The 20,433-nt window shown below is 37.6% G+C and overlaps 2 protein-coding genes across 3 annotated transcripts; one reads left to right on the forward strand and one right to left on the reverse strand.

The window, feature by feature from the left end:
- Nucleotides 1-7,461: 7,461 nt before the first annotated feature.
- LOC122978838 (C-type lectin domain family 10 member A-like) lies at nt 7,462-13,942 on the reverse strand. Of its 2 annotated transcripts, none has more exons than XM_044345868.1 (7): nt 13,799-13,942; nt 12,111-12,200; nt 11,652-11,894; nt 10,263-10,312; nt 9,913-10,047; nt 9,711-9,817; nt 7,462-8,288 (listed from the first exon to the last, which is right to left on the reverse strand). In XM_044345868.1, exons 1-7 carry the CDS (start codon nt 13,878-13,880, stop codon nt 8,129-8,131), a joined length of 867 nt encoding a protein of 288 aa, XP_044201803.1. In that variant the 5' UTR covers nt 13,881-13,942; the 3' UTR covers nt 7,462-8,128. The 2 variants fall into 2 exon arrangements, with proteins under 2 accessions (XP_044201803.1, XP_044201801.1); XM_044345866.1 differs by having other exon boundaries at nt 9,913-10,050.
- Nucleotides 13,943-16,680: 2,738 nt separating this feature from the next.
- Nucleotides 16,681-20,078, forward strand: LOC122979504 (CD209 antigen-like protein E). Its single transcript, XM_044346998.1, has 6 exons — nt 16,681-16,810; nt 17,810-17,899; nt 18,515-18,607; nt 19,173-19,315; nt 19,611-19,705; nt 19,931-20,078. The coding sequence occupies exons 1-6, from the start codon at nt 16,681-16,683 to the stop codon at nt 20,076-20,078; spliced, it is 699 nt and encodes a 232-aa protein (XP_044202933.1).
- The last annotated feature ends 355 nt before the right edge of the window (nt 20,079-20,433 follow it).

A 20,433-nucleotide genomic window follows, 5' to 3' on the forward strand; every position in this document is an offset into this window, starting at 1 on the left:
ACTATAGACATGCTCTATACAATATAGTGTTAATATTTTATGTCAAAGTGCATATTTTTTATGGGTATTTCATCATTATCTGATACGGGAAGAAGATAATCTGTGGTTGAAACACTGTCAGTTGTGTCCACATAAAACAAACTCCATAATAAAATAATAAAATAAAATGAATCATTTTTACGTCCATGGGTATAATTTACTGTCTACTTGTTCTCTATTGTTTCATTACAGGCACCAGAAATGACCATGTGTAATTACTTTAATCAGGATAGAAAAGTGAACAAAGCAAAGATAATTGTTTATTGTACAGATGTCAAAAGTCTTTGGCATTTTGACTCTACAGGGAGATTTTGTCATTTAGGGACATCAGTCTTGAGCAGCAGCAAGATTAATCCCCCTATGGAGTCCAGACACTGGTGGTGGTGGTAGCTGACGACTTCCGCTGAGACTGATGAGGTTGATGAAGTGATGCACTGATAAATCTGCAAAGACTGGCAGTGATGGGAAGGTGGTAGGGTGCGCATAACGGCAGCATGAAAGCACTAAAGCAGCAAGGGAGGGAGGTGTGTTGTCATGCTATTGGATAGATGTGACCAGCTGATAGCTCAATTGACAGCCCCAGATAATGACAGTTGATTCAATTTTACAATTCACCACCAGTGATGGTTTATGGATGCCATTTAGTGTGCACAAAGTCTGATATAATTTGGCCACTTACAAATAACAGAAAAAGGTTTTGGAAGATATTGTGAGAATCAGGTCTATGGGTGAATTTTAGCTATTAACTTCTACACCATGATTCAAAGGTATTTAATCTTTGGCATAAAGGAGTGAACTGCTTTGCATGACACTGTTACAGCTTTGAACACATTTGAAGTCATTTTCAGTCCATTCACAAAGCACTTTCACTAGTGTTGTAGTTTGAGATATTAAAAGGAGAAATTGCTGGTTTCTGTTAGAATGCACTAACATTTTTATTAGAAATCACCTTAAGCATATTACTACTCCCATATGTAAATACAGGTGGTTATATAGAAAACAATGGGACACCATCTTTCTGTTACTTCATAAATACAAATTCCAAATAGAATCAACCCTGTAAAAGTTAATATCTGTACTTTCTTCCCGACTGTGAACAACAGATGCACTTTTTGTGATTGTGTGGGAGAAACTATTGAACATGTGTTTGTTGATTGTTTTCATGCTGTTTTTTTTTTTTGTTATTTTTTGGTATGATGTACAGAAGAACCCTTCAAAAATTTTTGACAAAGATATCATAATTACCAAGATTGATATATTACTAATTTTTAACAATCAAACTTCTCAGCAGATGAAACTTACATAATTAACTTGCAAAAACTGGCAAAAACTATTAATTATTTAGACAATTGAAATTTACTCCAGTTGTTTAGCAGACCCTGAAGGCTTTTGATTTTTTTATGGTCCTTTCCTTTCTCTACATTTGGTTGTTTGTTGTACAATTTAATTGATTTTTATATTATTTTAAAAATGTGAAGTATATTTAAAGCAACTTTTATAATGGAAAATTGTCTGGAAAATGTATACTCCATGTAATGAATGAAGAGCGATGAATACCTGACCAAAAATGGTGCCCATTCAGTTCAATAAGAATTGCTCAGCTGGCACATACGCCAAAAAAAGTTTCTAGCTTTTGAGTTTGCTTCCGCATTGTACAGCCTATTGAATATGCGTAGTAGTGTTTCCCCCACTGGCCCCGCCCACAAGTTCCCACTTGGCCCATAGACTTTACACTGTGATAACATCAAAGAAAAAACAAAGAAAGAAAACAAACAACAGACAGACTTGCAGATCTCTGTCAGCTCTGTGCTCTGGTGTACTGACCTCACAACCAGAACTCACTGTGGTCTGGGCTGTGGTCTTCTAAACAGAGCTAGTTGCTTGTTTTACTAAACAAGCAACTAGCTCTGTTTAGAAGCCATACTCATATGGTGGAAAAAGAAAATGAGGTCAGGGTTGTTTCATCTCATCTGTTTTGCTGTGGCCTTATTCCACATTATTTTTCTACGTAAAAACAATCTCACAAGGTCAATTCAGTAGCTGTTCTGGAGCTTTCTATTATATCACTCATCTTCTTCAGCAGATGGAACTCCAGAATACCTACTGAATGTACCTTGTGGTGAGATGCAAGAATAACCTTTCAATCTCAATACATGTACTAAAATAGCACAATAGTGTATGCACATGTAACAAAGTAAGAGTTTGGATTTTCCCCAAAAATATACTCTTGCCAGGCTGTTTAACAGTGAGCAGAGCAGGTGGACCCAAATGCAGGAGACAGCAGGCACAGGAACTAAAGAATTTCTCTTTATTTAATACTCAGGAGTACAGGCAAAGCAAAACTAATCAGAACAGGGGATCCAACAAAGACTGACCTAAATAACAGGACTTAATTACAAACTGGACTAACGAGGGAACAGGGAACAGGTGACTGGACAGGAGAGCAGAAAAGGAGCTGATTGGCTGGGGGAAACACTGAGAGCAGGGAAGGACTGATGTAGGGCAGGTGTGGAGGGAAAAGCAGGCTGGAAAATCACACAAAAAAGGACAGTGACAGGATTGTGACATGGTGAAAGAAGCTGCGTTAAAACCTCTCCAACAACTAAGTACAATTAACTCAAAAAAGTTGCTTAAGCACATGTTAACACACAAGTAAAAAGAGATCTGCTACTGTAGGAGAATCATCAGTTGAATTAAGCAATCTGTGTTGTTGTGGCATATGATGGAAATAAAATTAACAGTAGTTAACACAAAATGTTGGACCCTGTTCTATGTATTAATTTATGCATGCATGTATTTTTGCACATACATGTGTATTGATTTTGAGCAAGATTACTGAAGTGTGAGAATCAAACCGTATTTTGCAGAAGAACAAAATGGACATATCCGGAACAAAAAAGCCTAAACAACCACCTTTCAAAACTGATCCCACCAGCCCCCAGCCCTCAGTTTCCTGTTAAGCAGAGAGTGTGAATGTATCGCAGTCTGCGGTACAAGGTGTTCACAGAGTCAGAACGATAACATAAATTCAGAAGCACATTGTCCAGGACGATACTGAACTGACGGTACAGCTGAACGTGATGGATCAACTCTATGTCAATGTACAGAAACCCTTCGGTAAACCCAGCAAAAGAAAGGGTGTAGTAAAAGAAAATATTTATGCAAATGAAGAAGTGATCCACACTCTGGTGCCAAACACAACTGGAATAGCACTCCCAGGTAATGAACACATCCAGATTATATTTTCTAAAATAACTTGTCTAAGGGAAAAGACTAGAAATTACTTTTGCAAGAAAAAAGTGTGAAATAAAAGAGTGAGAAAGCCAAGGGTCTGGTTTCCTGTCCACTGAAGGTTTTAGCCAAAGAAGAAACTGCAATTAAATGCAAAGTTACAGTATGTCCACTCATACAAAAATGTAGTTTCTAGTTTAATAGATGTTGCAGATGGATCTCAATTGTTTGAGGAAGATGATTTTTCAATTTTAGAAGTTGTTAAGTACAGTTGTTACTTTGGGCATGCCGTGTGATATGAATCAGGGACATGATGGAACCTTGCACAGTGTGAACACTATGAACATAACACTTGTTTGTTAGACCTATTATTCAGTTCGCTGGAAAGGATATTTGTCTTTAATACTGAGCAACTGTATATAAGTCTCAATGAGAAATGCAGTTTTGGCATTTTGTCAATTAGCATGTAACACAATCTTTGGAGATAGCAATGGCTACAACAGACAAGAGAGGATATAATGGATTTTTATAAGAGACACTGTTAGGTCTACTGCTATAGGCACATGGTCAGTGCTATGGATAATGTAAATAGTGTTTAAGATGACTGGGCCAGGACTGATGTGCTTGACTTCCCATTGAGAAGAGAAGAAAGGAAGAATTTCTGCAGAGGTGCTTCAGTGTTTCTGGGTCTGCTGTGTCTTCTCCTCCTGACTGGACTTGTAGTTCTGGTTTTCCTGTGTGAGTACTTAATTCACATGCTGCTCAAAGACTGGAGGTGATGATGGTTAACAATTTTTCCTCATTTCCTCGTTTCCTCATTGTTTATGCACCAAACACAGTTACCAAGGGAATCTCTGAGAGGAAAATGGAGATGGCCCTGTTACACAACAGTTACAACAACGTGACCAGAGAAAGAAATGACTTACAGATCAGTTACAACGAAAGAACTAGATCAGCTACAGACCAGATACAACAATCTGGCTGAAGAACAAAACCAACTCCAGAAAAGATTTAAGAATGTGAGCGAAGAGAGAAATGACCTCCAAATGATTCACAGTTCAAAAGTGCAACATTTTCCTTTCATTTTTCCAGTCAAAAATTGACACCATCTACAGCAACCTGACCACACCCACCCTCTGCCCTCTCCACCTCCCCACATGCCTCCCCCCCATACCACTCAGCCCCTGTCTCAGTTCTCCTTTGTGTCTCCATTGGAGCTGTCCAACTTTATGGCCAGAATGAGAAGCTCCATTTATATTCTGGATCCCATCCCATCCAATCTTGTCAAGGATTGCCTAACAGGTATCTCCTCACTCATCACAGAAATCATTAACTCCTACTTTAGCTCAGGTTCAATTCCCCAAACACTCAAACTGGCAGCTGTCACGCCCATCGTCAAAAAACCTGGACTCAACCCTGATATCCTCAGCAAGGATATCTGGCCCATCTCCAATCTCCCCTCTCTGTCAAAAATACTGGAACATATTGATGCCTCCAAACTCAAAGCCCACCTCATCTCCAACGACCAGTTTAAACCATTTCAATCCAGTTTCTGCTCACAGCACAGCACTGAAATAGCCCTCCTCAAAGTCACCAAGACCTTCTCCTCTCCTCAGACTCTAGTCACCTCAGCATTCTCATCCTACTCCACTTCACAAACGTCACCCATCTGCCCTCTCCTGGCTAAAGTCATATCTCACAAACAGACAACAATTCATCAACATCAACAACTGCACCTCCTCCATTTGTCCTCTTTTCCAGGGTGTCCCCCAGGGCTTGGTCCTCTCCTCTTCATCCTCTACATGCTCCCCCCTGAAGACCATGATGACCATACGTCATCATGGTCTCCACTTCCACTGCTACGCTGATGATGTCCAGCTCTACATCTCCACTAAATCCATCATTGCAGGAACTCACTGACCAACTGCCTCAATGAAATTAAATCATGGATGCAAGCCAACTTCCTCAAATTAAACTGTGATAAATCAGATATGATCATCATCAGTCCCAAATCCCTCACTAAAACCATTCACAACTTCTTCCTTAACCTCTGCCTCAACTCCACTCTGTCTCCCTCCCCACACATCTGCAACCTCTGAGTCATTTTTGACAGCAACCTCTCCTTTGAACACCACGTCAAACAAATTACCAGAACTGTCTTTTTCCACCTAAAAAACATAGTTCATCTCCACCCATCACTCTCGATCTCTACTGCTTCTCTACTGCTACTTTGATCCAAGCCTTCATAACATCGAGAATTGACTACTCCAACAGCATTTTTTATGGCTCATCATCAAAAGTTCTAACTAACTCCAGTACATCCAGAACTCTTCTGCTCACCTGCTCGCCCACTGCTGCTCCCGTGCCCACATCAGCCCTGTCCTCCAGAATGTCTACTGGCTCCCTGTCCTACAATGGATCCAATTTAAAGTTCTTCTTCTCACTCACAAAGCCCTCCATAACCAGGCCCCCTTCTACCTTAGTGACCTGCTCCACCACCACACTCTCTCCCACAGCCATTGCTCCTCTGATGCCAATTTCCTGTCTCCACCACTCAGGACCTCTGGAACTCTCTCCTCTAACACATCTGCAGCTTAAATCAATTTACTTCTGGATTCTGGGTCAATTTTGGATTAATTCGGCAACTATGGTGCTGTGTTTTGTTCATAAATTCAACAAAGCATTTTGAATTTGCTACCACTCTGATTCTCACCACTGATTGACCATGCTTGTTGTCCATAACAACAGCGGCAAAGGCTCATGGGTATTGTAAGATTTGGAGCCATCCGCATTCCAAACTGATGGACAAAACATGATTTCAAAGAAACAAAGTTAAAATAATTGAAACTGGTGGCCATAACATAAACCTATAGGATCATTGCACTTTCTGGGGGAGTCCTGTTTTTCTGTGTTAACTAATATGGAAGACTTGGTTTAAAGAAAAAAAGATGCAGTTGTTTACATTGTAGTTATGTTGTGTTGATGAATGTTTCTCTCTGTAAACAAGGACTTCGCAAGATGATTCAAATGACTCCTGTGGTTTGGACTGACTGACAGCGAGACAGAAGGGACATGGAAACGGGTGGATAGGAGTCCACTGACCACAAGGTTTGAGCATTGCTGCTGCTGCTGCTGCTGCTGCGTTGCTTCTATTAGTGCACTTTCACAATGTATCCACTCACTCTGTTTAGTTGCATTATGGGAAATATATCCAGAATTTTTTGAGCTTTAATCACAGTGACTAAAAGTAAGGATGTCTCAGTCTCAGGCCCACAAATTTGACAAATTTCTTTTAGCTGAGAAACTGTCATGTGTAATCACTCACTCAGTCACTCAGTAAAATTTGGTGGATGCTGTGTGTCACATTCCCAAAAACAATCAACTGTAGAGAGAAGAGTTTTCTCTGTCACTGCAGTGTCTGACTGCAGACAATTTGTTATGGTTCACAGTTCTACACACATATCACGTCATATGATAGACTAGAGCTGGAGAAGAGCCCATTACTATGCTGATACTGTTATGACCCTTGGTCATTTATTTGTTTTGCTACTGTATTAACTGCTCTCTCTCTCTCTCTCTTTAGTGTGTGCATTTAGTGTGTGTGATGAGTTGCAGGTGGTGCTCCCTGATTGGCTCAGGTGGCAGGATAGCTGCTGGCCTATTGGCAAACGCAGATGATTTAAACACCAGCTGATGCTTCCACACCTGTCCCTCCTATTCCCCACAATGGAGGCCCTCCTGCTAAATCTCTGAGTTGTGTATTAGTCAAGTGTATTTGAGTAGGTTTTGGACTTACAGATGTAAGCTAAGTGTGTTAGGCAACTTTCCTACCATCAGATATTTAAATCATTGTACAATGTAAATATTTAAAACCAAGGTAGCAGTCACAGTCAGTGGGAGTGAGAAGCCCTTTTCTTTTTTGTAAATCATTTTTCTCCTGTTTTTCAATTAGGAGTTAGGTTAGAGCTTTGCTTTTTTTGTTTCAACTTTGGATTTTTTGTTTGTTGTTTTGGTCATTGCTCAACTCTGAAGCGTTTGCAAATAAACTGCTACACTGTAAACTTTGATAGTTGTTGTGCTGACCATTCTTGAGATTGAAATAAGCGGACGTTCTAAGCATGCTGTGTCCAAGTTTCCCTTAGACTAGAGACATAACAATACAGACTGTCTTGTTGTCACTATTGCTGGAATTTTAATACTTTTTCATACAAATATATTAAGCACAGATGAAAGCTGTTACAGCACAGTACTGGGCGATTTTGGTCACTTTTACACCTGGAGTTCAATTAAGTTGGGTCGGACCAATGAAAGAAAGGATACGTTTTTGCCTTTAATTTCTGATACTTCAGTGAAGTATTGCACTTCCATAAATATGGAAAACCTGCACAGGTCAAAGGTGCATGTGTGCATATTATGTCCAAGACTAATGGTATGCCAGGTGGCGGAGATGAAGACTGCACAGAAATAAAGCACTATGAAAGGAAAACAGCTGGAATGATGAATGTTGTGACTTTCAAAGATTTTGGATCTGTGAAAAGACGGTGGCTCCAGACAAAAAATAAAAGACAGGAAGATACGCTGTATCTCCAAGTTTCAGCTAAAATTGCCAAGACAGTGCTAACTTAATGCTAAACAAGCTACTAAATAGAGTAGATGTCTCTTTAACATACATTTATTTATATATTTATCAGTTGCACAAAGTAGCTGTAACTGTGTTCACATTACCTCAAATTCATTGCTGTTTTTTTATTCTCAACGAGATTTGCTTATTTTATTCCTTCATATTTAAGTTTTCACTGATGTTATTATGCATTGTTGCATCAGCTTTTATTCAGACTTTCTAAAATGTGAGCGTCTACTATGAATCGGTACATGGATCTCTTTCACACAACCAGCGCCGCTTTTGTCCACAGGGGGCGTCATTCCAGCTGGCCAGCACTGGGTTGAAGTGATACATCTCCACACAGTCCTCTCTGTTGTTGGGTCCACCATGATCCGGCTGGCCTCTCTGCCAAAATCTGAAGGATAGTATACAATGATGAGAGCAGAGAGATGCAGTTTAAATATTCATGCTGAATAATTGAGCTGAACAGTATGAAACCCACAGGTATTTGCAACCAATAAGCCAGGTTTACAGGATGTTTACATATACATGTATTTCTCCTTCCACAAACTGAAATGAGTAATCACCTATGGCAGTATTAACACTTTTGCCAATATGTCAGGACTGACACAATAATCATGATATCATATTGGATCAACAATGTTAATAAAAGAATCAAACCTTTTGTGCCTGCCTGGTCCTTACAGATTCATTTGGTTCTTAATAACCAAGACCAGACTCAAGTCCAAATTATATTCAGGCTAATTATAATTTGGATGACCCCATGCCTTATTGTGTAGAGTTCTGTTGTAATGTTGTGGACTCGCTATCCTCTCCAATCAGGTAGTGGTCATAGGCACCGTAGAAGAAAAATGCAGGTTTTTTACATGAAAATTACATGAATTGCTACTCCTTTCAACCAAGGCTGCATGTTATTTGACAGCCCGTTCTCTCTCCCAACTCGTCACATATCGAAGCTTGGTCAGGACCCCGTGGCGTCACTTTTTAACGCATTGGATACCCCTTTAGCACCATTTTTTAATGTGCAGGGTAGTCTGATAGACCTCTGCTGAACTCCCACAACGTCTGAAATAGTCACCATGAGACCGATGATGTCTATATAAGGTGACAGGTTTCAGCCTGGTCGCCAGAATAAAATGTTGGCATTGTATGGTTCTGCAAACCACAGATACATTTCTGAAGTGAGGTACTTCACATGACATCTATATAAGCTGACTTTCTTATTAGGAGGTGGAGGGGTTGGTGGATGACTTGCGACGTTGTGGGCAGAAAGTTGGAAATCAGCACAGAGTCAGCACAGAGCACAGTTCGAGACCACCTTGCTGTTTTTATTTTATTTTTTATTTTAACCCAAACCATGATCTCTCCCTAAACCTAACCAAGTGGTTTTTGTGCCTAAACCCAACCAGACCTTAACCACCGTGTTGTCACACCATAAAATATAATTATTTTTTAACAGTTATTTTTTACCGTGATACTGCGCATTGAAAAATGATGCTAAAGGGGTACCCAGTGCATTAAAAAGTGACACCAGGGGGTCCTGACCAAGCTCCGATATGTGACGAGTTGGGAGTGAGAACATGTTGTATTTGGGGGCAGATCATGCCACTGCCACTCTTTGTGTTCTTTTGCTAATTGGGAGTATTCAGGTTGATTACATTTCAAATTGGGTCCTTTTTCAGATTGGGTCCTGTGAACATCTCTAGAGCCAAGCACTGATACATGTAGACCTGGCTAAAAAGCATTTCTTTCTGTGATACTGGGGTCCTTTTTGCATTACTAAATGAAAAAATCTGGGTTATTCTGAAGGCCTTACGGTTTGGTCAGGGCAGATCCATCCACCCATTTAAAGGTCCCAGCTGTGTAACGCAGACCAATCCAGAACAGAAGATAATTATCCCCATCCAGACGGTACAGTTCCTTCTGTTGAGAGAATGTTACTTGACTTTAGCATATCAAGAATGGCAAACACACAAGCACACACAAATACACACAAATGCAGATTCATTGTGCTTGACCTGTTCCTGTTCGCTGTTGATCACCACCAAGTCAGCACTTTTATTCTGACAGTACTTTCTGCTTTCTTTCCATGTCTTACTCTCGCTGGAGAGAAAGTAACATATGGAGTTGATCTCCCTCCATCCTTCAGGACACTGCTGAGAAGACACACAACCACGCAGCTCTGTCAGAATTCAGTGAGGACAAGTGCAAATGAGAGGCAGGACAGTGAAGAAACAGTTGAGGAGATTTATTCCCTTGGCAAAACAAAAAAATGCTACAGCCATCTAACTAAATCACTGGGCAACTGTCAAACTACGGCAGAGAAAGTAACAAACAGAGCTAAGATAAACTCCTCTGGGATACTCACACATGAAAGCTGAGGAGAGCGCATCGGCACAGTCCTGACACAGTCCTGCTCTGGAGGACAAAATAAAAAAAACGACACGTCACAGATTAGACTCTGAGGCGTTAGGATGGGAAGCTGTAACTACAAATATGACTCCAACTTTTACAATTAATTAATGTAAAGGACCAGTGTGTAGGATTCAGTGGCATCTAGTGGTGAGGTTGCAGATTGCAACAAACTGAATACCCCCATCCCCTCCCAAGCATGTATGAGAACCTTCGGTGGCCGCGAAACTTGCGAAAAATGTGACAGGCCCCCTCTAGAGCCAGTGTTGAAACATGGTGATGCAACTTGGCAGCCTCTGTGGAAGAGGACCTCTGTCTACCTATGTAGATATAAAGGACTCATTCTAAGGTAACAAAAACACAACGATTTTTATTTATTTTCAGGTGATTATACACTAATTAACACACACTCATGAATATTATATTCCATTTCTACCAAGTCTGTTCCGTTAGATGATAAAACACATAACAGAATATTAACCACCGGTGTACAGTCAATCAATTACAAAGATGCATTAATCCTTGTGTTTTGTTGACATTGGCTTTACTTCCTCATTGTTTGGGGTCTCACAGACTGCACTGCTGTATCTTTAATAATAATAAATAAAAAATAAATTGCAAAATCAAAATGTTTTCCTTTAAATACCTCAAATTCTTTTTCTCAAACCTCAAACTTAGTATATAGAAAGTATTGAAGTTGTAATTCCTTCCTTTGTTACAATTCAGCTTCCACATTTGATGGTAACAAAAAATATGGGAATTACCATTAAGTAGTGTTATTACATCTAGTAAGGAAATATTTTGTGTTTTATACATTATGTTATATGGACTATGCATGAATAAATGCATTGTAATTTTTTTGCCAGTAAATCAACACAGACAAAGAAATGTACAGTATGTTATCCTACATTGTGATATTATTTATGTTTGGGGTTGATTAGACCACAGAATCGTCTAACTCCCTGTTTACTGCTCTAAATTGTATAGGTTATTTAAAAAAATAAATGTGATGACCAAGAGTTGATTCCTTTTAACTCTCGCAGAAGAGGCAATGTTTTTTTCTGGTAACCAAAAGAAGCACCTTGATGTTATCATGAGAAGTCAACAAACACACAAAGAAGAAACAGTCAAATTTCATCAATAGAAAATAGGTAGAGAGATCACAGGAAGGTGCAGTACAAAAATACCAGAAAAATGGCCACTTGCAGTATCAATTAAGATGTTCAAAAATGCTAAATAATAACAATTATGAATGTATCTGTCTAATGCTGCATAGATACTTTATCAGAATGAACGAGGAACTGATGTAAAGGTCAGAAGACTTTACTGCCTTATTTCTTCTCACCTCTCAGCCTCATGGTCAGTCTGTCCCTCTCCTCCTCCACATCCTTTATCTTGTTGGTGAGCTCACTGTTTCTGTTTTGAAGCAGGTCTCTGTCTCTGGTCAAGGCGTTGAATCTTTCTTGTAATTTGTTGCAATTATTAGTCATCATTTGCTCACAATTAATCTGCACCTCCTTCACCTTGTTGTGGTCACCAAAATGAGTTTTGTTGCAGTCCGAGAAAGTTGATTCCTTGCTTGAGTTCGCTGATAGTATAGAAACATTAAAAATGTTAAACTCAAGTTATGTTTTGTAGTTAAATTTTTTTTTAAAAAACTACATTTTTCATGGTTTGTTTGACAGCAACATGTGGAATTACACCACAAAGAGGCCCTGCATTTGCAATATTGTGGTGTGGTCTATGCAACTGTCTTAGCGCATTTTAAGTTATACAATACCATGTTTTTGACATACATACTCACATGTGAGGCGTAGGGAAATATTGAGAGCGACTTGTATAATACACAGAAGGCCAAAGCTTAGGAGAAGCAGCTGGCAGGGTCTTCTCTCTGCTAAAACAACACACATAGCAAACAAAGATAAAAATCTATAACCACAGTAGCAGCTCTTTGAGGCTGTAATGTATTCTTGATGTATCAGAAATGGAGAAACAGCTATTCTTATGCTTTTTCTTTAATGTGTTAACTTTTAGTATGTAAAGTTTTTCATGTAAGCTTTTTAACACTACAAGCAATCATTAAAATGTTGACATCATAATGGTTGTTTAAAGGATAATTACATTTTATTTCAACACGGGTTACATCATAGTTTCTACAGTGTCATTATTAGTATTATGATATTATGGTGTTATGATTACATTGTTCTGTCCAGCGTCATTACTATGATCTGGGAACATGCTGATAATTGCTTATATTAAGTCCAGTGGGGCAAGAAAGTCACTTTATTTGGTGGTAAAAGCACAAGTGCACCATGTTTGAAGATTCTCTCTTTGCACAGGGAGACTGTGTGTGCCCAAAAAATAGCAAGTAGTTCAAAGTTAAACCATTAGGTCGCTCTGTAAACTGTGATGGATGTTCATAATAGATAGTTTGGGGTATTAATTTTTCCATTTGCATTTGTTTTGTCTTCCAGATAAATTTGACTAACCTGAAATTTGTCACTGACCTTCTTCTCGGCGATATTGTGGATTCTAAGAGGAATTAACTTGAGCACAGTTTTATCATTACATGGTCTGTGGTCAAACCTACAAAAATATATACCCTGACAAAAGTACTGTGTCGAAACAGGTTTGTTGAATAATGAGCAGACAATTTCAGTTAGTGAGTTAATGTGATTAAGTTATTTTTCAAACATCCCAAAGCCCAAGGTGATATCTTCAAATGCCTACCTATATCGCAAACGTTGGTCCCAACAGTCTATAACCTACAGATGTTCAGTTTACTATCATAGAATACTAAATAAACCAGAAAATATTCACCTTTGAGAGGCTGGAATCGGAGAATGTGGATATTTCTTCTTTAAAAATGACCCAAATTGATTAACCGATCATCAAAATAGTTGGTGATTAATTTTCTGTTGATCCACTAATTGATAAATTGACTAATTGTTGCAGTTCTAATCTTGAGCCCCGCATTAACATTAGGTTTAGGCAACAAAGAAACATCTGTTAATGTTAGGGAAAGATTGTGGTTTTTAGTTAAATGTTAATGAAGTAAACATGTCCAATCTTGTGTGTCAAGTTAGCATTGACTTTTTCAGTGTTTAACCAAGACCACAATCTTTCCCCAACATTAACAAAGTGCTTTGTTTGCTATGAGCATGTACTGAAAACATGTTTTTTGGGGATACACTCCGTATCAATATTTTATGACTTTACTGACAAGTTTATTAAAAATGCTTCCTCATTATGTTGACATATAACCTATTAAGGTATTACATTTATCTCAAAAGATATTTGTAGTCACACATTAGTAGTATATAAACAGGCTACTTTAAACACCAGTACAGTATTTGTACAAGTACAAATATCCATATGTGCTGTTTGAAGGTTTGAGGTTAATTTTATTGTCATCATGCAATACATTATTGCACAATGAAATTCAGTTGTAGTACATATACAATAAGTATATAATACAATAATTGTTATTACCTGATTGATTTGTTTCCCCTCTGTCCTCCTCCTCATGTCTTGGTCGCTCATTAATATAATCCGGCATCTCTATGTCCTGCATCGCCTCGGTTGCCTTAATATCTGGTGAGAAATCAAGTTGATCAGTAAACTGTGTGTTCTCTCTTTTAGTGTCTTTCTCCAAGAGTGAGCTGACACACTCGTTACGACATGGTTACCTAATTTAAAAGTGGTTAAAATAGGGGAAGAAACAACTATGTGGAAATACAACTTGTGACACACATGAACCACTTGAAAAACTGAAAGAATAAGCTGTTTAATTTTCTTGTTGAGGAGTTGTTTGAAACTTAAAACCTTTAATGCATGTCATTTCCCTTTTACCTATGAAGTTATATTCGAATATGCCGCATTTGTCTCAGAATTGCCTTACGAGTCATCTTCATGCAGCCCTGGAATAAAAGTAATCAAAGTAATTAAAAGGACAATAGATGTGGAAAGAGTCTTCTTTGTTACTGTAGTCCAGCTAGTGGACTGATGTACAAAATCAGAACAACAATCCAGTCAGAAATAATCTTATACATGGCAGGAGAATGTGCCAGTGACTATTGGGCAGCTTAAGATGATTTCACTGTGGTTCTTGTAGTTTCTTTTTATACACAGTATATTTTTGTATTAAAATAATCCAAAAAAAAATGAAACAAAAGCAGTTATGAGCAAGGGTGCAGAACTATGAACTCAGAGATGATGAAAACTAGTTGCTTAATGGTATATGTTGCGGTTGATGAAATGTACAGGCAAATTGGTCAACTCAGAACCAGTGTTGCACCTCAGAAAGGAGGGACCAGATGCATAGATTCACACATAAAGCTGAGATATGCACACACATTTAAAAGCCGTCCATACACAAAGGTATAATCTCACAATATGTGAATTATAGTGATTTGCACTCTCAATGTTAGCCAAAAATGAGTGTACACAGGTTTTTAAATAGCTGTTTGCATATCAATATTTTGTCTACTCCACTGGTCTTTAGAACTATACATAAAAAAAAGAGCATAGGGATGATTTTGTTGCATCAATGAGTTTCTACAACAGTGCCACAGCAGCTGTCATTACATACAGCAGCTGTCATTACATACACTAAATGCAACCATTGTGTATTACTGTTATTAATATCAGCTGTATTATCTTTAATTCATCACCCTATAAACAATGATTGGGGGTGATATCTTAGTTTTCAACATCAAATGTCAAAACGCAATTGATTATTTAGTTTATAGTTCTAATATCCAGACTTTACAAAGTGCTTCAAAGTCAAGGATTAACTTAAATAACATAACAACAGGCTAATAAAATGATGCCTCTAATAAAAAAAGAGAATACAATTGAGCAGAGAAAATTAATTTATCCCATTTGATATAAATTAGCATTTGATTGGCATTTTAAACTGCAAACAGCCATTCTCCACTATCAGTGAAACTGGCTGATACCATAAACCAACAGTGTTTCATTATTAGATTACATCCGTATTTCCATTTCATCATCTTTGGCTTGCATACGCATGGCCAGTGTAAGTGTGGAAAATGACGTCTGCATGGTTTTTTTTTACACATGCTTTGTTTATACATCTGACCTCAGTAGGTGTGAGAAAACAACAGTATATATCAGCTTAGATGAAACTACCATATTTGTACAGCTGACAGACATGTGTGTGCATGTGTGTTTTGCTCCTGCCTGCTCCTTGTTAGATACGTTAAAGGTTTGATGAGCTAAGTATGTCTCGAGGTCTCACATGCTTTATATTCATTATGATTTCACTTCCTTAGTTAGCCAGATGTCTAACTTCCTCCTCTTTTTTCTCCTAAATTGCAAGTCTTTGTGTTAATTCCTGACAGTGACAAGGGACAAAAGCTTGGAAGGAAAAGCGTTGGTGAAGAGATCAGATCTGGCAAAAATGGATCTGGCATCAACTGATAACTGTCATCTGAGATAAGCTTTTGAAAAGGTTGATTTTTTTAATGCACTTTGTTGTGAACATGGCAAACTTCTGCTTTGTGTTAGGAAACAGTTCAGATCACAGCTTTGGCTGCAATTATGGAAATTTGGCTTTGTCACTTCAAGCTCCACCAACGTTCATATTTAGTGTTTCAACAAAGCACATTACTGTGGTTCTGTTGTCATATGACTGTATGACTATAGAAAACTGGATTATTACCTTTTTTTAATCCAAATGGCTCACATAGGCCCAAATTACATTGTTTAATATATTAAGACAGATTTATTGATGAGGATGCGACTGTTCCAAATGTCCTTGATAAATTCTCTCCAGTAAAACGTAAAACTAAGTACTGTGTTTCCTTCTCATGACTAATGTAGTTTAATTAGTAATTCTCATTTGTAAATTTGAATTAAGTGGATTTTGTCTTGGTTGGTCTATAATTAATGTGAACCATTTCGTTTTAGTTTACGCTGTGTCAGATAACATTTTTATTTAAATACATTTTCATGAACTGAAGGCTCATACGGTATTAGATAGTAATTCAGGAATGTTTTCAGGTATAACATTTGTGTAATATTAAAAAGAAAATGAGAAGATGACTGTGGTGTAAAGGTGAGAGTTTGCTTCAGCTGCTGGAGGCTAATGAACCCCTGATGTAAAGCTGAGGAAAGAAGAGAGGTGTTGAGATCATCTTGCAGGCCAGGAATCTCCCCAAGTAAGTAAGTACAACCTCTAACGTGCAGAAGTATTTCACACAAAGGAAAAATGACAATCACTGAAAAAAGAGGAAGAGCAAAAGAAAAAGAGAAAAATATGAAAGAAGAAGTTGATCACACATCAGAGTCATTCTTAGGAAATAAAATCACCACCACCACCACTGTAACTCTGAAGTGGATAACATACGATGAGGGTTGTTCATAAAGAGCAGTCTGAGATCACTATGGACTATGTAAACCTCCCCGATGCTTCTGCCAGAGGTCTTGCCTCAAACAGCCGCTCTGGTGAACACGGTAAAATGACTTCTGCAGCATCTGGTGAGACGGAAATCCTTTAATTCAAATATTTGAAAAACGCAAGCTGGATACAATTATTTTTTAAAAAGGTCACGTATATGAGAAAAAAAATCCTGTGTAAAAAAGCTGAGAAAAAATATTTTTCTCAGTACTTAATTGTATAAGTGAGCCATTTATGCAGTTCTGTAGACAATTTATATGCAATGTTCATGTTAGACTTGTTTTAATTTATGTAACATGATGTTTTACTTATTAATTGTTAGAACACATGTTAAACTGAAAGACGTCTCTCTAAAAAAGCAGACAAAATTATTTAGGAAACATTAACCTGACTTTGGTCTGACCACATACTCAAATTCAGTAAACACTGAATTTCACAACTCTGGAAAAGATTTATGTGGCTGTTAGTCCACATCAAGTCTTCATGTTAAGCCAGTGGATGGATATTTAAAAATGATGGAGCACATACAATATCAACAATCACTTATCTGTCATAAGTGCACAATTTAAAGTATGAGGCTGGCAATGTTCTACATTTTACTAATTTTACTAACATTTTAAAAAGCAAAATCAACAATGAACCGATCTTATTAACAAGTATTTTCTGTGAAGCCAAAGCCTGATATCTTACTGTCCTCTGAGAGCCACAGTCAGGGTAAAGAGTAAATAACCGATTGTTATTTTTGGTCTCTTCATGGATTTTTTGACAGTAATAAAAAATATAGAATAACAAGCCTTATACTTGCTTATACTTATAAATTACTGAAAGGAAACCATTCTTGTTTAGGTACATTTTTCATTACCACTATTATTCTTTTATTTATTGGAAACCCAAGCAATAAGCACTTTTATAGAGTTATTAGGATAAACCCAGAACGGGTCTTTTTTATATCTTGCTCCAGATTAGTCAGTGTGTCAAGTTTTAAAGTAATTAATGTTAATAACTATAAACCAGGCTGCTGGGCACCTGATAATTATTCTGTGTTCATGTCTGTTTGTCTTTGTGATTTCTGCACAAAGGGAGAAAACTGTACAGACTTGTTGCTGTGAGCTTTGGACTCCTGTGTATCTTACAAGCTGCTCTCAACATTTCACTGCGTCTGGCTCTCTGTGAGTTGTTTAAAATTGTCTTTAATTGTTGTTTTAAAATCTCATGCACCACAGTTTGTACAGTACTTAATCTGAGTGGTTTCAAAGTATGTTTTTGTCTAGATATTTCATCTGAGTATAGATTGTTTAATTAATGATAAGTTTAACGGTATTTCTGTGTTTGTGTTCTCAGGCTCACTCATCATTTCTGTCCAATTCATTAACATTCAGTTAAATTGCAGTTTCTGATCCATGTCGGTTATTGCAGGAGAATTTCTGGTTGAAAGAAATTCAGACGAGACACTTTTCGAAAGTTTGGAGAGGTTTAGAAACAGAACAGAAACAGAAACAATCACAAACAGCACAAGACAGCTAATGTGATACTTACAGACTAAGCAAGGGGATGCCCATAAAACAAAATGAAACCTAAGTCACAAATTTCAAACTTGCTTATAGTTCAGTGTATTCAGTTACAGATTTTATAGCATCTTGGTTTGATCCCAGAGCTCCTCCTTTCTTCTCAATCCTTCCCAGTGTGTTCGTTTGTGAAATAAGTCACTTTGAACAAAATGGTAAACTAAATGAGATGTAATGTTTGACACAAAAACTCTCACTGAAGTCTTTCTGCTCTTTCAGACAGTTCAGGTAGTAAGACAACAGGTACTGAGGCCAATTGCAAAAACCTGACTGAAGAGACTGATGAGCTGAAGAGAAAACTGATTGACTTTGGTAAGTTTGAGGATAAAACTAGTCATACCAGTAATGAGGGATTTCATCCAAAGGGGCAGTAAGTGCAACTGTGGGTAAATCTGGGTATCATTTACAATACGTAAGAGGAAAACACACACACATCTTACTTTAAATTAAAGCACTCACAAAATGTAAAAGCAGGAAACTATGTAAGATGGGATGTGATGAGCATAGACATTAATAAATGGAATTACAAAAGTTACATTTACAAAGCTTTTTAAAATTATTTTTTCTATTCCACATTAAAGTTCAATATTAATTCGTAATTTAAAGACAGAATAAGGACAAAGATTTATTAGTGGCAGCTGTAATGATCTTTTTTAACTTTGAGTTTAAAAATGCATAATTACATTTTTATTCTTATTCATTAATTTATGATAACTATAATAACAAAGTCTGGTAATTTATTAACAGGTTATACTTAAACACTGTTAAATTCTAAATTATTCTAGTGACACACTTCAGGCTCTATAGCCTTTTTTATTTTTCTTATTTGATGATTTCTGAGATATTATGCTTCTTTTTATATTATTATTCTAAACAGATCACTATTTCAAAGAAGGGTGGGTGTATTTCCATCCTAGTCTCTATTACATTTCCTCTATCAAGAAAACCTGGCAAGAGAGTAGAGATGACTGTCACCAAAGAGATGCAGACCTGGTGATTATCAACAGCAAAGAAGAGCAGGTCTGTGTGTGTGCAAGTGGTGGTTGTGGTTAGAGTTAGTGTAAGTCTGCAGGAAATGAATGTAAGTCAATGCAATGTCCTCTGAAGTGATGGAAACATGACTGTGTGTGAGTGTGTGTGTGTGTGTGTGTGTGTGTGTGTGTGTGTCCTTTTGAGTGTATGAATTTGTGGTTTGTGGCTGAGAGATGTAATGACAGAAAGAGTGGAAAATGTACTGGAGGTGAGTTCGCTGAGGTGGAAGATGAATGGAAATCATTTCCATTTCTATTGATTACTGTTTTTCTCTGTTAACAAGGATTTCACAAGAAAATTCCACAAGCTCACATGGATCGGACTGACTAAGAGAGAGACCATATGGAAATGGGTGGATGGGACTCAGCTGACCAAAAGGTTCACACATTACTCTTTTTAAAAAAATATATGTTTATGCTAGATTAATAAATTAATCTGTAATGAATCACATGAGACTTTTGAATATTGCAGTTTAAACCTGACCATGTTTTAGCATGTTGCTGTCTATCAAATGTTTGAATTGTTTTGTTTTTGTTGTTGTTGTTGTTGTTGTTGTTGTTGTTGTTGTTGTTGTTACTAAGATTATTTGTTTTTGGGTTTCAGCTACTGGAGCCCTGGGGAACCCAACGGATATGAAGGCAAAACTGAAGACTGTGTAGAAATAAGGTTCCATGACAAGGAAAACAGCTGGAATGATATACCATGTAAAGATCAAAACTTCTGGATCTGTGAAAAGATGGTGTCTCTGTAATGCAAGCTGGAAAGTCCCTCAGAGGAGGATGATGTAACAACTTCACTGCAGCAGACGCTAATTTCTTCATTCATTTTATGAACACAGCTGTAATGCTTGCCTGAATACACTGCCATGCTTGTATGGTTATCTTACTGAAAAGTGATAATTATTGGGCTGGATGTAAATTGTGAAAACTACTTCCATCTGTAATTTAGAAAACCATAGAGCTGAGAGTTTTGATGGAGGCTCAGTCTTTATTTAGCCACTCTGACTTGTTCTTACGTCGGTTTTTCATCCAGAACAGCAGCTCTCACCAGCTGTCCAGCTGCTAGCTTGTAGTTCTTGTCCTGTTTAACAGACAGCATTACGGCCA

The sequence above is a fragment of the Thunnus albacares genome, chromosome 3 (genome assembly GCF_914725855.1).
Source record: "Thunnus albacares chromosome 3, fThuAlb1.1, whole genome shotgun sequence".
NCBI classification, from domain to species: Eukaryota; Metazoa; Chordata; class Actinopteri; order Scombriformes; family Scombridae; genus Thunnus; species Thunnus albacares.

Coding starts and splice junctions, on each gene's coding strand:
- LOC122979504 (XM_044346998.1), top strand. CDS start 16,681: ATGAGGGTTGTTCATAAAGAGCAGTCTGAGATCACTATGGACTATGTA. Junction 16,811..17,809: donor AATGACTTCTGCAGCATCTG/GTGAGACGGAAA, acceptor TTCTGCACAAAG/GGAGAAAACTGTACAGACTT. Junction 18,608..19,172: donor GAGAAAACTGATTGACTTTG/GTAAGTTTGAGG, acceptor TATTCTAAACAG/ATCACTATTTCAAAGAAGGG.
- LOC122978838 (XM_044345866.1), bottom strand. CDS start 13,880: ATGCAGGACATAGAGATGCCGGATTATATTAATGAGCGACCAAGACAT. Junction 10,313..11,651: donor ACTGACCATGAGGCTGAGAG/GTGAGAAGAAAT, acceptor TTTGTCCTCCAG/AGCAGGACTGTGTCAGGACT. Junction 10,051..10,262: donor GCTCTCCTCAGCTTTCATGT/GTGAGTATCCCA, acceptor GTGTCTTCTCAG/CAGTGTCCTGAAGGATGGAG.